Source organism: Callithrix jacchus, chromosome 22 (genome assembly GCF_049354715.1).
Source record: "Callithrix jacchus isolate 240 chromosome 22, calJac240_pri, whole genome shotgun sequence".
Taxonomy (NCBI): domain Eukaryota; kingdom Metazoa; phylum Chordata; class Mammalia; order Primates; family Cebidae; genus Callithrix; species Callithrix jacchus.
The window spans coordinates 12,087,718-12,101,328 of record NC_133523.1 but is presented as its reverse complement, the minus strand read 5'-3'; the positions used below and the strand labels follow the sequence as shown (position 1 = coordinate 12,101,328).

The 13,611-nt window shown below is 49.4% G+C and overlaps 1 protein-coding gene across 21 annotated transcripts in view; it reads left to right on the top strand.

The window, feature by feature from the left end:
* CACNA1A (calcium voltage-gated channel subunit alpha1 A) overlaps positions 1–13,611 on the top strand; it is a 424,329-nt gene that overhangs the window by 337,875 nt on the left and 72,843 nt on the right. For all 21 annotated transcript variants that reach the window (XM_078360721.1, XM_078360718.1, XM_078360717.1 and 18 more), the window contains 3 exons: positions 6,874–7,337; positions 9,754–9,892; positions 11,968–12,097. In XM_078360721.1, the coding sequence (XP_078216847.1) occupies positions 6,874–7,337; positions 9,754–9,892; positions 11,968–12,097 (733 nt within the window). The remainder of the gene's footprint in view (positions 1–6,873; positions 7,338–9,753; positions 9,893–11,967; positions 12,098–13,611) is intronic.

The following is a 13,611-nucleotide window of genomic DNA, read 5'->3' as shown; positions in this document are numbered from 1 at the left end:
GCCTCACTATGTTGCCCAGACTGATCTCAAACTCCTGGACTCAAGTGATTTTCCTTCATCAGCCTCCCAAAGTGCTAGGATTACAGGCGTGAGCCGCTGTACAAAGCCACCCCATCAAAGCGTCTAAAACCAGAAAGCCCAGCTCAGCTGTTTTCCAGCTGGGTGACACTGGGCAAATGACTTTTTCTCTCTGAACTTCTGTCTCCTCCTCTGTAACATGGGGCTGATCACTACACCCATCTCAGATGGTGGTGGTTGCAGGGATGAAGTGAGTTAATACGTGAAGTCCTTAAGACAGTGGGGTGGGGACACGAGGAGGTGAGCAGTAAACAAGGGTTGCTGTTATCACCCCCGCATAATCTGATCTTGGAGTCTGAGCGTGCCCCATGCAAGGCATTCGCCACCCTCTGCAGAAGGATGCCAAAGTGATTAGCTGGCACAAGAAAGCCAGGCAGAGCAGGTATTATGCAACTGGCCACCTATTCCAGGCGGAGACGATGCCAGATCCGCAGGGGAGAAGGGAAAGGGACCCAGCTTCAAAGTTCTCTCCCCCTTTTGAGTTCTCCTTGGAGACACTTTGGAAATGAAACCTCCTGGAAATTGATATGTGGCCTCTGCAGGCTGAGCTTATTAAAATTTCCCAACAAACAGCCAGCAGCAACTCTGTGAGGAAGCAGGAACAAGAGAAAAGAAACATTTGCAGATCCTTTGCCGTCCTCTCTTGGCAGAGGACACTCCTCTGAAAAAATGCCCCCATGGGTTTGTTCACGGCCTCTTGAGTCGGTGGCCAAAGGATTTAGGTTCTCTTTGAAATTGTAACTTTACTGGGCCTGCTATTTGGTAGGGATATCTCTCTTATATACATATCTATACAGGGACAGGTGTAATCATACCTGTAATCCTAGCACTTTGGGAGTCCGAGGCAGGTGGATCACTTGAGCCCCAGGAGTCCAACACCAGCCTGAACAACATAGTGAGACCCTGTCTCTACAAGAATTAATAAAAATAACCAGGCGTGGTGGCATGCACCGGCAATCCCAGCTACTCGAGGTGGGAGGATGGCTTGAGCCCAGGAGTTAAAGGTTGCAGTGAGCCATGATCACACCACTGCACTTCAGCCTGGGCAACAGACCAGGACCCTGTCTCTTAAAAAAAAATTATTACACACACACACACACACACACACACACACACACACACCATACAGATGATGAGAAAATACTCTCAGCCAGGTTTTCATGTGATACACATCTTCTCAAAAAGCATCATGGTAGGGCGCGGTGGCTCACACCTGTAATCGATCCGAGCCCTTTGGGAGGCCGAGGTGGGCAGATCACGAGGTCAGGAGTTCGAGACCAGCCTGGCTGACATGATGAAACCCCCTCTACTGAAAATACGAAAATCAGCCGAGCGTGGCTGTACGCGTCTGTAGTCCCAGCTACTCGAGAGGCAGAGACAAGAGATTCACTTGAACCGAGGAAGCAGAGGTTGCAGTGAGCTGAGATCGCGCCACTGCACTCTAGCCTGGGTGACAGAGTGACACTCCATCTCAAAAAAAAAAGCAAAAAAGCATCACAAGCAGGTTAGAATTAGGAATTTCTTTGTGGACTGTCTAAGATGTTGGGGAAATGCTGATTTAGAATTTACCTCATTTAGGCCAGGCCTGTAATTGTAGACTTTGGGAGGCCAAGGCCAGCAGATCCCTTGAGATCAGGATTTTAGCCCGCCCAACGTGGCAAAATCCCATCTCTACTATAAATATAAAAAAAGAAATTAGCTGGTGTGGTGGTGCGCGCCTGTAGTTCCAGCTACTCTGGAGGCTGAGGCAGGAGAATCGCTTGAACCTGGGAGGCAGAGGTTGCAGTGAGTGCATCAATCACCAAGATAGTGCATTATACTTCAGCCTGGGTGACAGAGTGATACTCAAGATACATAAGATAAATATATTTTTATTTATTTATAAATGTGTACATTTATACACAATTATAATACAATTTATAATTTATAAATGATTATAAATAAAAATATAAAAATTTATAAATAAATTGTTGCAAAATAATACAATTTATAAATATACACATTTATAAATGAATACATTAAATATTTATTTATTAAACTCATGCCTATAATCCCAGCATCTTAGGAGGCTGAGGCATGAAAATCACTTGAACCCGGGAGGTGGAGGTTGCCATGAGCCGAGATCCTGCCATTGCACTCCAGCCTGGGCAACAGAGTGAGACTGTCTCAGGAAAAAAAAAAAAACTATTTATTAAATAGTTTTAAATTATATATATATATATGTATGTATGTATGTATGTTACAAAACAAGTGATACTTGTATGTTTCCAAAATATAACAGCGGGACAGGCGTAGGATAGATGTTCCCATTGCTAAAGGCACTGACGAGGGATAAAGAGGTCGCCAGTCCTAGGCAAGTGCTAAATCCAGGGCGACAAATCCCATTCGGTTTCAAGGCCTGAGAATAATCCTCAGTGACTCTCAGCTCATTAACATACTTAGTTCTCAGAGCCGGAGTCAGTGAGGTTCCACCCCCACGTTACAGGTCAGGAACTGGGGCTGAGTAACTCACTGGAGAGCGTGTGGCAGAGAAGTTCCACGATCACCGCTTCAGTCTCCGAGATATGCGCAAGATTCTACTCCTGTTATCTAGAATTTTTAAATGAGGGAACCTAGGCTCAGAGAGGTTAGGCAAACCACACAGGGTCACACGGCTAGTGACATTGCCAAGGCTTCACCAGGTGTGGGGACTCATGCCTGTAATCCCAGCACTTTGGGGAGGCTGAGGCAAGAGGATCACTTAAGCCCAGGAGTTTGACACCAGTCTGGGATATAGTGAGACCTCTTCTCTACAAAAAGAAAAATTAGGCCGGGCTAGGTGGCTCATGCCTGTAATCCTAGCACTTTGGGAGGCCAAGCAGGCGGATCATCTGAGGTCAGGAGTTCAAGACCAGCCTGACCAACATAGAGAAACTCCGTCTGTACTAAAAATACAAAAATAGTCTGGCATGGTAGTGCCTGCCTGTAATCTCAGCTACTCAGGAGGCTGAGGCAGGAGAATTGCTTGAACCCAGGAGGCGGAGGTTGCAGTGTGCCAAGATCGTGCCATTGCACTCCAGCCTGGGCAACAAGAGTGAAACTGCATCTCAAAAAAAAGTAAAAAGAAGAAGAAAAATTAAAAAGTTAGCCATGCATGGCAGCATGCACCTGTAGTCTCCAGCTTCTCGGGAGGCTGAGGTGGGAGGATTGCCTGAGCCTGGAAGATGGAGACTGCAGTGAGCTGAGATCGTGCCACTGCACTACAACCTGGGTGACAGAGTGAGACCCTATCTCAAAAAAAAAAAATTGCTGAGATTCGAACCCAGGTCAGCCTGTCTTCTGAAACATCACTCTATGACCCACTCAGGAAACTGAGAAGGGCAGAAAGGTGCTTGGATCTGCCCATTTCCCCTGTGTGGTCTCAGAGAAACAGTGGAACTGCCCCGGCTGCTCCTTCCGGGAAGTATTCATAGAAGCATCCCACTTACCTACTTTGGTCTGAAAATAAATTAGCTTGTCTCTCTTCTGAGTACTAAAAGCAGCATGGGTTTTTGCAAGTTAAAATGCAAAAATATGAGGAACATGATGCTGGTAGTTGAGCCAGTGGAAAGCCCTCTAGGGAGAGCCAGACTATCTATCCGTCTGTCTGTGTATATACCTATCTGTCTATCCGTCTGTCTGTCTGTGTATATACCTATCTATCTATCTATTCGTCTGTCTGTGTATATACCTATCTGTCTATCTCTCTGTCTGTGTATATACCTATTTGTCTGTCTGTCTGTGTATATACCTATCTATCTATCTGTCTGTCTGTCTGTGTATATACCTATCTATCTATCTGTCTGTCTGTCTGTGTATATACCTATCGTCTGTCTGTCTGTCTGTGTATATACCTATCTATCTATCTGTCTGTCTGTCTGTGTATATACCTATCTATCTGTCTGTCTGTCTGTGTATATACCTATCTATCTGTCTGTCTGTGTATATACCTATCTATCTGTCTGTCTGTGTATATACCTATCTATCTGTCTGTCTCTCTGTCTGTGTATATACCTATCTATCTATCTATTCGTCTGTCTGTGTATATACCTATCTATCTGTCTGTCTCTCTGTCTGTGTATATACCTATCTATCTATCTATTCGTCTGTCTGTGTATATACCTATCTATCTGTCTGTCTGTCTGTGTATATACCTATCTGTCTGTCTGTCTGTCTGTGTATATACCTATCTATCTATCTGTCTGTCTGTCTGTGTATATACCTATCTATCTGTCTGTCTGTGTATATACCTATCTATCTGTCTGTCTGTGTATATACCTATCTATCTGTCTGTCTCTCTGTCTGTATATATACCTATCTATCTATCTATTCGTCTGTCTGTGTATATACCTATCTATCTATCTGTCTGTCTGTGTATATACCTATCTATCTGTCTGTGTATATACCTATCTATCTGTCTGTCTGTGTATATACCTATCTATCTGTCTGTCTCTCTGTCTGTGTATATACCTATCTATCTATCTATTCGTCTGTCTGTGTATATACCTATCTATCTGTCTGTCTGTCTGTGTATATACCTATCTGTCTGTCTGTCTGTCTGTGTATATACCTATCTATCTATCTGTCTGTCTGTCTGTGTATATACCTATCTATCTGTCTGTCTGTGTATATACCTATCTATCTGTCTGTCTCTCTGTCTGTATATATACCTATCTATCTATCTATTCGTCTGTCTGTGTATATACCTATCTATCTATCTATTCATCTGTCTGTGTATATATCTATCTATCTATCTCTCTGTCTGTGTATATACCTATCTATCTATCTGTCTGTCTGTCTGTGTATATACCTATCTATCTATCTGTCTGTCTGTCTGTGTATATACCTATCTATCTGTCTGTCTGTGTATATACCTATCTATCTATCTGTCTGTCTGTCTGTGTATATACCTATCTATCTATCTATCTGTCTGTGTATATACCTACCTATCTATCTGTCTGTCTGTGTATATACCTACCTATCTATCTATCTGTCTGTCTGTTTGTCTATTTATTATTTTCAGGTAGACTGTGGGAAGCCAGGGCTGTGTTTTCCAGGGGTCAGTAGTCAGGAAGGCATCAGATGGGCTACTTACTAAGTGAGTCTCTGTCCACGTGCAGATGGCAGGAGGCAGGGCCTAGGTGTCCATGGCTTGGAGAGGCAGGGGTTGATGGGAGGTCTGAAGCTCTGGGATCTCTCCTGGGGCCTCACTATCCTCATCTGGATAATGGGGCGTTCTGGCCAGGCACGGTGGCTAATGCCTATAATTCTGGCACTTTGGGAGGCTGAGGTGAGTGAGTCACTTGAGGCCAGGAGTTCAAGATCAGCCCGGGCAACATGGCAAAACCTCGCCTCTATTGAAAATAGAAAAACTAGCTGGACGTGGTGGTCCGCACCTGTAATCCCAGCCATTCGGGAGGCTGAGGCATGAGAATCACCCGAACACGGGAGGCAGAGGTTGCAGTGAGCCGAGATCCTCCCACTGCACTCCAACCTGGGAGACAGAGTGAGACTGTCTCAGAAAAAAAAGGAAAGAAAAGAAAATGGGGTATTTGTTTATCATGTGACAGTAAGTTACCCAGCATCGACTGTGTGAGAGGACCTGCACTAGGCAGGGAAAACTCAGCTATGAATAAGAAGGTTCAAAACAGGCTGGGCATTGTGGCTTAATGCTTGTAACCACAACACTTTAGGAGGCTGAGGAGGAAGAATCACTTGCACCCAGGAGTTCAAGACCAGCCTGGGCAACACAGTGAGACACTAGTCTCTACAAAAAATTTTAAAATTAGCCACTCGTGGTGGCATGAGCCTGTAGTCTCAGCTACTCAGAGGCTGAGATAAGAGCATCACTGGACCCAGAAGTTCAAGGCTGCAGTGAGCTATGATCCTGCCACTGCACTCCAGCCTGGGCAACAGAGTGAGACCCTCTCTAAAAAAAAAAAAAAAAAAAAAGCCTGGGCACAGTGACTCATACCTATAATCCCAGTGCTTTGGGAGGCCTAGGCAGTGGATGACTTGAGGTTGGGAGTTCGAGACCAGCCTGGCCAACATAGTGAAACCCCATCTCTACTAAAAATATAAAAAATTAGCCAGTCATGGGGGCAGGTGCCCATCATCTCAGCTACTTGGGAGGCTGAGGCAGGAGAATGGCTTGAACCCAGGAGGCGGAGGTTGCAGTGAACCGAGATCGCGCCACTGCACAACAGAGCGAGGCTCCATCTCAAAAAAGAAAGAAGAAGAAATAAGATGTTGGAGATTTGTGGAAAACTGTCCGCAGACACGTGAAGGTCTTGATCTCTCAGCAAGAATTGAACAGGCCCCTCTCAATTCCGGGTGCCGGAGGGATCTGGGACACGACTTCTCCATGACCAAATTGTACCCTTTCCTTTCCTTTTTGTTTTTTCTTTGTAACAGAATCTCACTGTGTCACCCAGGCTGGAGTGCAGTGGGATGATCATGGCTCACTGCAGCCTCAACTTCCTGGGATCAGGCAGTCCTCCTGCCTCAGCCTCCCAAGTAGCTTGGGCTACAGGCACACACCACCACACCTGTAAATTTATGCATTTTTTTGTGTAGAAACGAGGTCTCCCGATGTTGCCCAGGCAGGTCTTGAACTCCTGGCCTTAAGCGGCCCTGAAAGTGCTGGGATTACAGGCACGAGCCACTGCGCCCAGCCAAGTGGTACTCTTGAAAGATGGAATCTCAGCTAGGGTTCCGAACCGTTGCCTTTCTCCTAACTCAGGTGTTGGTTCTTTTTCATTCACTTGCCTTCCTCAGAGAGAACCAGGGTTCTGGGGTCCCTGTGTGTGGCCCCAACCTGTCAACCACACGGCCGATCCAGCAGGACCTGGGCCGCCAAGACCCACCCCTGGCAGAGGACATTGACAACATGAAGAACAACAAGCTGGCCACAGCGGAGTCGGCCGGTCCCCACGACAGCCTCGGCCACTCCGGCCTGCCCCAGAGCCCGGCCAAGATGGGAAACAGCACCGACCCCGGCCCCACACCGGCCGGCCCTGCCATGGCCACCAACCCCCAGAACGCCGCCAGCCGCCGGACACCCAACAACCCGGGGAACCCGTCCAATCCCGGCCCCCCCAAAACCCCCGAGAACAGCCTTATCGTCACCAACCCCAGCGGCACCCAGACCAATTCAGCTAAGACTGCCAGGAAACCCGACCACACCACCGTGGACATCCCCCCGGCCTGCCCACCCCCCCTCAACCACACCGTCGTGCAAGGTGAGACCCTCCGCCCTCACACGTTGCCGGGCAGGGGACCCAGTGCCCCTGCAGCCAGAGGCTCTGCTGAGTGACCCTGGACTGTGACCCCATCTCTCCGGCCTCGGTTTCCTCCCCTGGAAAATGGACGTAGGTGTAGTTTCCTACCCCAGAGGGCTGTGGAGGGTTCAGTGAGATCTGTGCGCTGCTCCTGGCACAGGGGCGTGTTGAATCGGGTTAGCGATATCTCCTGCGTCCTCCCTTCCCTTCAGGGAGCCAGGAGGCCGCCCCATTTGAGGAACAGTGGGGTTCTTTAATGGAAGCTTTGGGGGGTCAGATAATTGATTCTGTTGGCCTATCACTATCCAAAAGAAGCATAACACAGGCCACATGCATACGTCCGTTTAAACTTTCTTATCACCACATTAAAAAAGGGCAAGGTGTGCTGGCTCATCCCTATCATCCCAGCGCTACGGGAGGCCAAGGTAGGAGGATCACCTAAGCCCAGACGTTCAAGGCCAGCCTGGACAACATAGAGAGATTCCCATCTCTACAAAAAAATTTTAAAAATTAGTCGGACATGGTGGTGCGTGCCTGTAGTCCTATCCACTAGAAGGCAGAGGTGGGAAGACCACTTGAGCTCAGGAGTTCAAGGCAGCAGTGGGCAAGGATTGCTGGCGCTCTAGCCCAGGCAGCAGAGGGAGATCACATCCCAAAAAAAAAAAAAAAAAGGGAAGGAGGGAGGGAGGAAAAAATATAAAAGAAACAGGTGAAATGAACTTTAATAGTTCATTGCATTTAGCCCAAAATGTTATTTATCCAAAATGTTATTTCAGCCTATAATGAATACTTTTAAAATTATTAACAAGATATTTTACATTCTCTTATACTCAGTCTTCAACATCTGGTGTGTTTTTTATTTGGTTTTTGGTTTTTGGTTTTTTTTAGAGACGGTCCGGCTCTGTCGCCCAGGCTGGAGTGCAGTGGTGTGATCATTGGCTCACTGCAGCCTCCGCCTCCCGGGTTCAAGCAACTCTCAGGCCTCAGCCTCCCAAGTAGCTGGGATTACAGGTACATGCCGCCAGGCCTGGCTCATTTTTTGTATTTGCAATAGAGACCGGGTTTCACCGTGATGCCCAGGCTGGTCTCGAACTTCTGGCCCCAGTGATCTACCCGCCGCAGCCTCGCCAAGTGCTGAGGTGACCGGCCCTGCTGCGTGCTTTTTTCATTGTAAACACATCCTAAATTGGACTTGCCACATTTCAAGGGCCCACTAGCCACCCGGAGGCAGTAATGACCCTGTGGAATGGCACAGACCTAGACTCCCGAGGCACAGGCAGTTCTTGCCCCTGTGAGATCAGGATCAGAGAAGCACTGAGGAATTTGAAGATGAACTGCTGGCCGGGTGCGGCAGCTCGTCCCTGGCATCCCAACACTTTGGGAGGCCAAGGCAGGAGGATCACTTGAGGTCAGGAATTCAAGACCAGCCTGGCCAACATGGTGAAACCCCATCTCTACTAAAAAAATACAAAAATTAGCCAGGCATGGTGGTGCCTGCCTGCAATCCCAGGGACGCAGGAAGCCGATGCAGGAGAATTGCTTGAACCTGGGAGACGGAGGTTGCAGTGAGCTGAGATCACGCCATTGCACTCCAGCCTGAGCAACAAAGTGAGACTCCGTCTCAAAAATAAAAGAAAAGGTGAACTGCTGAGTGGTTTATGTCTTAAGTCCCTGTAGTGCCCGTTATGTGTGAGAGGTTTTCATGGGTTTGCTGGATAAAGGCTTTCCATGGTCCTGAGACCTAAGTTCCTAAGATCTTGTCACTGGGCCATTTTATAGATGTAGGAACTGAGGCTCAGAAAGGCTCAGCTTGCCTGTGGGCAAATAAGCAGGCTGGGCTGCAGAATGGAAGCTCCAGAGGCTGGTGGCTCCTCCCCGCCAAATCCAGAGAGGGGTGCTAATGGGTGCAAGCCCTGCAGTTTATGGGAGGTGTGAGTATTTCCATCTGTTCAATGGGTCTCTTGGCACTCTCCCTACCTGCCTCCAAGTGAGAGTGTGTTCCCAAGAAGGATAGGGGCAGGTCTGTGTTAAGATCCCACAAGGGCCCCACGCACTCAAGGCTATGGAGTGGTAGAGAGCAGGCCCTCGGGGGCCAGGCCGCCTGGGTTCCAAATGCCAGCTCTGCCACTTCCCACTGTGTGACCTTAGACAAGTTGCTTTACTTCTCTGTGCCTCCATTTCCTCATCTGTAAATGGGGGATCCGAATATACCAACCCCAGGGCCATGCAAGGGTTTAGTGTTGTCGTGAAGTGCCCGGTATACAGCAGGCGCTTTATAAATGTCAGCCACTTCTTTCTTGCCCTGGGAGTACATGGAGTTCCCAGAGACTTGTGGGAAATTGTGGAGGGCGCCCTGTGTTGGTTCTTGTCCCCACAGTGAACAAAAACGCCAATCCAGACCCACCATCAAAAAAAGAGGAAGAGAAGAAGGAGGAGGAGGAAGACGGCGGCGGGGAAGACGGCCCTAAGCCGATGCCTCCGTACAGCTCCATGTTCATCCTGTCCACAACCAACCCGTGAGTACGGCCCCCAGCAAGGGCAGCGGGCCTGGGCTCCCAGCAGGGTGGCGGAAGTCAGGCCAGAGACAGGGCAGTGGGTGAGCGTTGGCCACCGTGAGTCCAAGGGGACCTCTGAACAAGTTGGAAACGGATGCTCCTTCCTTAAGTCACATGAAATGATTTGTCACAATATACTGACTTTGTTGGAAGACACCCCCTTCCCTCCATCCACTGGAAAATCATTGTCATAAATTCCCAAATCTACGTTGTATGTGATATAAGAGGCACCCTCCCCCAGCCGGGCTCAGTGGCTCACGCCTGCAATCCCAGTACTTTGAGAGGCCAAGGCAGGCAGATCATGAGGTCAAGAGTTCGAGACCACCCTGACCAATATGGTAAAACCCCATCTCTACTAAAAATACAAAAATTAGCTGGGTGTCGTGGCACATACCTGTAGTCCCAGCTACTCGGGAGGCTGAGGCGGGAGAATTGCTTGAACCTGGGAGGTGGAGGTTGCAGTGAGCCAAGATCACGCCAGTGCTCTCCAGCCTGGCAACAGAGCAAGACTCCATCTCAAAAAAAAAAAAAAAAAAAGAGAGAGAGACACCCCTCCCACTTAGAAATGGCTGAATTAGGCCAGGCACGGTGGCTCACGCCTGTAATACAAGCACTTTGGAGGCCGAGGCAGGCAGATCACCTGAGCTTGGGAGTTCAAGACCAGCCTAACCAACACGGTGAAACCCCGTCTTAAAAAAAAAAAAGAAAAGAAAAGAAATGGCTGACTTGTGCACTACACAGCCTAAACAGCAGCACATGGCAGCCCTGAGACCTGAACTCTGTTCCTAATCCCGGCTCTGTAATGGTTTAGATTCTGAGCGGATGGTCTTTGAGTTTCCTGACTTTCTGTCCTGGCCGTCTTTGAAATGGATAGATTATTTAGGGAGAAATGTTTCCCATGAATGTCACAGTAGCTCAGAGGTTGTCTTAGAATTGAATGGCTCCCAAGGATATGTCTGGAAAGCCTGACCCCTCAAAATGCTTCTTGACAATGAAGAATCACGGCAGACGAGATGGGGGGGCAGCAGCTTTCTATAACCTGCCTCTTGGCAACTCACCCTGGGTAGTAATAAATAAAAATAATTTTAAATTACTTTTTTATTTGGTTGACTTACCTATTTTACTAAAGAAACCCTCATGTGGTGTTTACTCGGTGCCAGGCACTGTTCTGAGTGCCTAAAAAAATTATTTTTAATTTATCTGGCATCATTACCATGCTTAGCTCCGTTTGACTGATGAAAAAACTGAGGTCCAGAGAGGTGAATTCACCCACCCAAGGTCACACAGCAAACCAGTGGGAAAACTGCAGTTTGAGCCCAGACACTGGCCCTAGCATCCTTGTTCTTAACTACTGAGCTCTGCTGCCATTCATACAACCTTACGACCTATTTACTACTGGCTCCACTTAAGAGGTTAACTGGCACATCCCATTGGCACATTCAAGGCTCTGATAAGGCCTGCAATTCTTAATTTCAATAACTAACTTTTTGGAGCCTCTGTCATGAGCCAGGTGTAAATTCGCTCTTTTGGGTCTCACAGTTTTGTGAAGTAAACACTAGTATCATGGCCATTTTACATATGAAGGCACCAAGGCACAGAGAGGACAAGTAACTTGCCCAAGGTCACACAGCTAATTTTTAAATAAAGAAAGAAATCTACTTAACATATAGAATTAGATATAAAATGACCCTTGGACATTTTATATCGAAAAGCCTTTTTATCTCCTATAGAATTCCGGACCGTATTTCTTCAACCCAGCTTGGGAATCAAGATATTTCAAGAGGGATTTTTGGGAGTGATAGGAACTTTGCTAAATAGGACGTGAATGTCTTCTCTCCCCAAGGTTCTCCTCTGCCTTCTTGGGGTTCCGGGACCCAGACAGGGCCCCCACCTGGAAGAGCTTAATAGTTTGTTGTGTACGAGGCCTTCGGGGTTGGAGCTCTCAGGCAGTGGTAGGTAACCTGAGATTATAGAAGCAAAGGATGTGTGAGCCTGTGGTCTGAGTGGACCTCTGCACATGCCTGTGTCTCCAACAGCCTTCGCCGCCTGTGCCATTACATCCTGAACCTGCGCTACTTTGAGATGTGCATCCTCATGGTCATTGCCATGAGCAGCATCGCCCTGGCCGCCGAGGACCCTGTGCAGCCCAACGCGCCTCGGAACAACGTGAGTCCTGCAGAGCGCGCCCCTTCCCAGCCCGGCTCCTCTGCCTCAGGCCACTTTCTCCTGCATCCAAAATGCTCCTAGGTAGGGTGGGATGTTGGGGGCGCCCCTAGGCGTAGCCCTTATGGCTGCTGGTTGAGAAGGGATGCTCTGATGCTTTCGGGGTGCTCGTGGGAACAAGACATTCCTTGCGGCGGTGGCTCTGTGAGCCGGGAAGGGAGGAGGTAGCCCGGAGCGACTGGTGCCGAAAACTGCTGGATTCTCTAAAGGAGGCATGAGAGTTACAGGATACGGATGTCGCACATTCTCTGGACGGAATACGGGGTTACTGGGGCAGGGGCGGTGCCCAGGTGGTCACCTCCGCAGCCAGGCCTAACGCCAGGTCTAACCAAGTAGGCGTTTCCCTTTGGATGTGAAGCAGGGACAGAAGCAGCTATTTGGTTCAGAAACACAGCCTAAGCGGCCGGGCGCGGTGCTCACGCCTGCAATCCCAGCACTGTGGGGGGCCGAGGCGGGTGCATCACGCCTGCAATCCCAGCACTGTGGGGGACCGAGGCGGGTGCATCACGCCTGCAATCCCAGCACTGGGGGGTCCGAGGCGGGTGCATCACGCCTGCAATCCCAGCACTGGGGGGTCCGAGGCGGGTGCATCACGCCTGCAATCCCAGCACTGTGGGGGGCCGAGGCGGGTGCATCACGCCTGCAATCCCAGCACTGTGGGGGGCCGAGGCGGGTGCATCACGCCTGCAATCCCAGCACTGTGGGGGGCCGAGGCGGGTGCATCACGCCTGCAATCCCAGCACTGGGGGGTCCGAGGCGGGTGCATCACGCCTGCAATCCCAGCACTGTGGGGGACCGAGGCGGGTGCATCACGCCTGCAATCCCAGCACTGGGGGGTCCGAGGCGGGTGCATCACGCCTGCAATCCCAGCACTGGGGGGTCCGAGGCGGGTGCATCACGCCTGCAATCCCAGCACTGTGGGGGGCCGAGGCGGGTGCATCACGCCTGCAATCCCAGCACTGTGGGGGGCCGAGGCGGGTGCATCACGCCTGCAATCCCAGCACTGTGGGGGGCCGAGGCGGGTGCATCACGCCTGCAATCCCAGCACTGTGGGGGGCCGAGGCGGGTGCATCACGAGGTCAACAGATCGAGACCATCCTGGTCAACGTGGTGAAACCCCGTCTCTACTAAAAATACAAAAAATTAGCTGGGCATGGTGGCACGTGCCTGTAATCCCAGCTACTCGGGAGGCTGAGGCAGGAGAATTGCCTGAACCCAGGAGGCGGAGGTTGCGGTGAGCCGAGATCGCGCCATTGCACTCCAGCCTGGGTAACAAGAGCAGAACTCCGTCTCAAAAAAAAAAAAAGAAAAAGAAAAAGAAACACAGCCTAAGCTTTCAGCTTTTTGGAAAGCAAGCCCTTCCGGGTTGGAGGGTCTTTTGACAACCTCTGTTAATTGAGCGCTTGTGTCCCAGGAAGAAACTCAGGCACTTGGTATGCAGTATCTCATTTAATCCT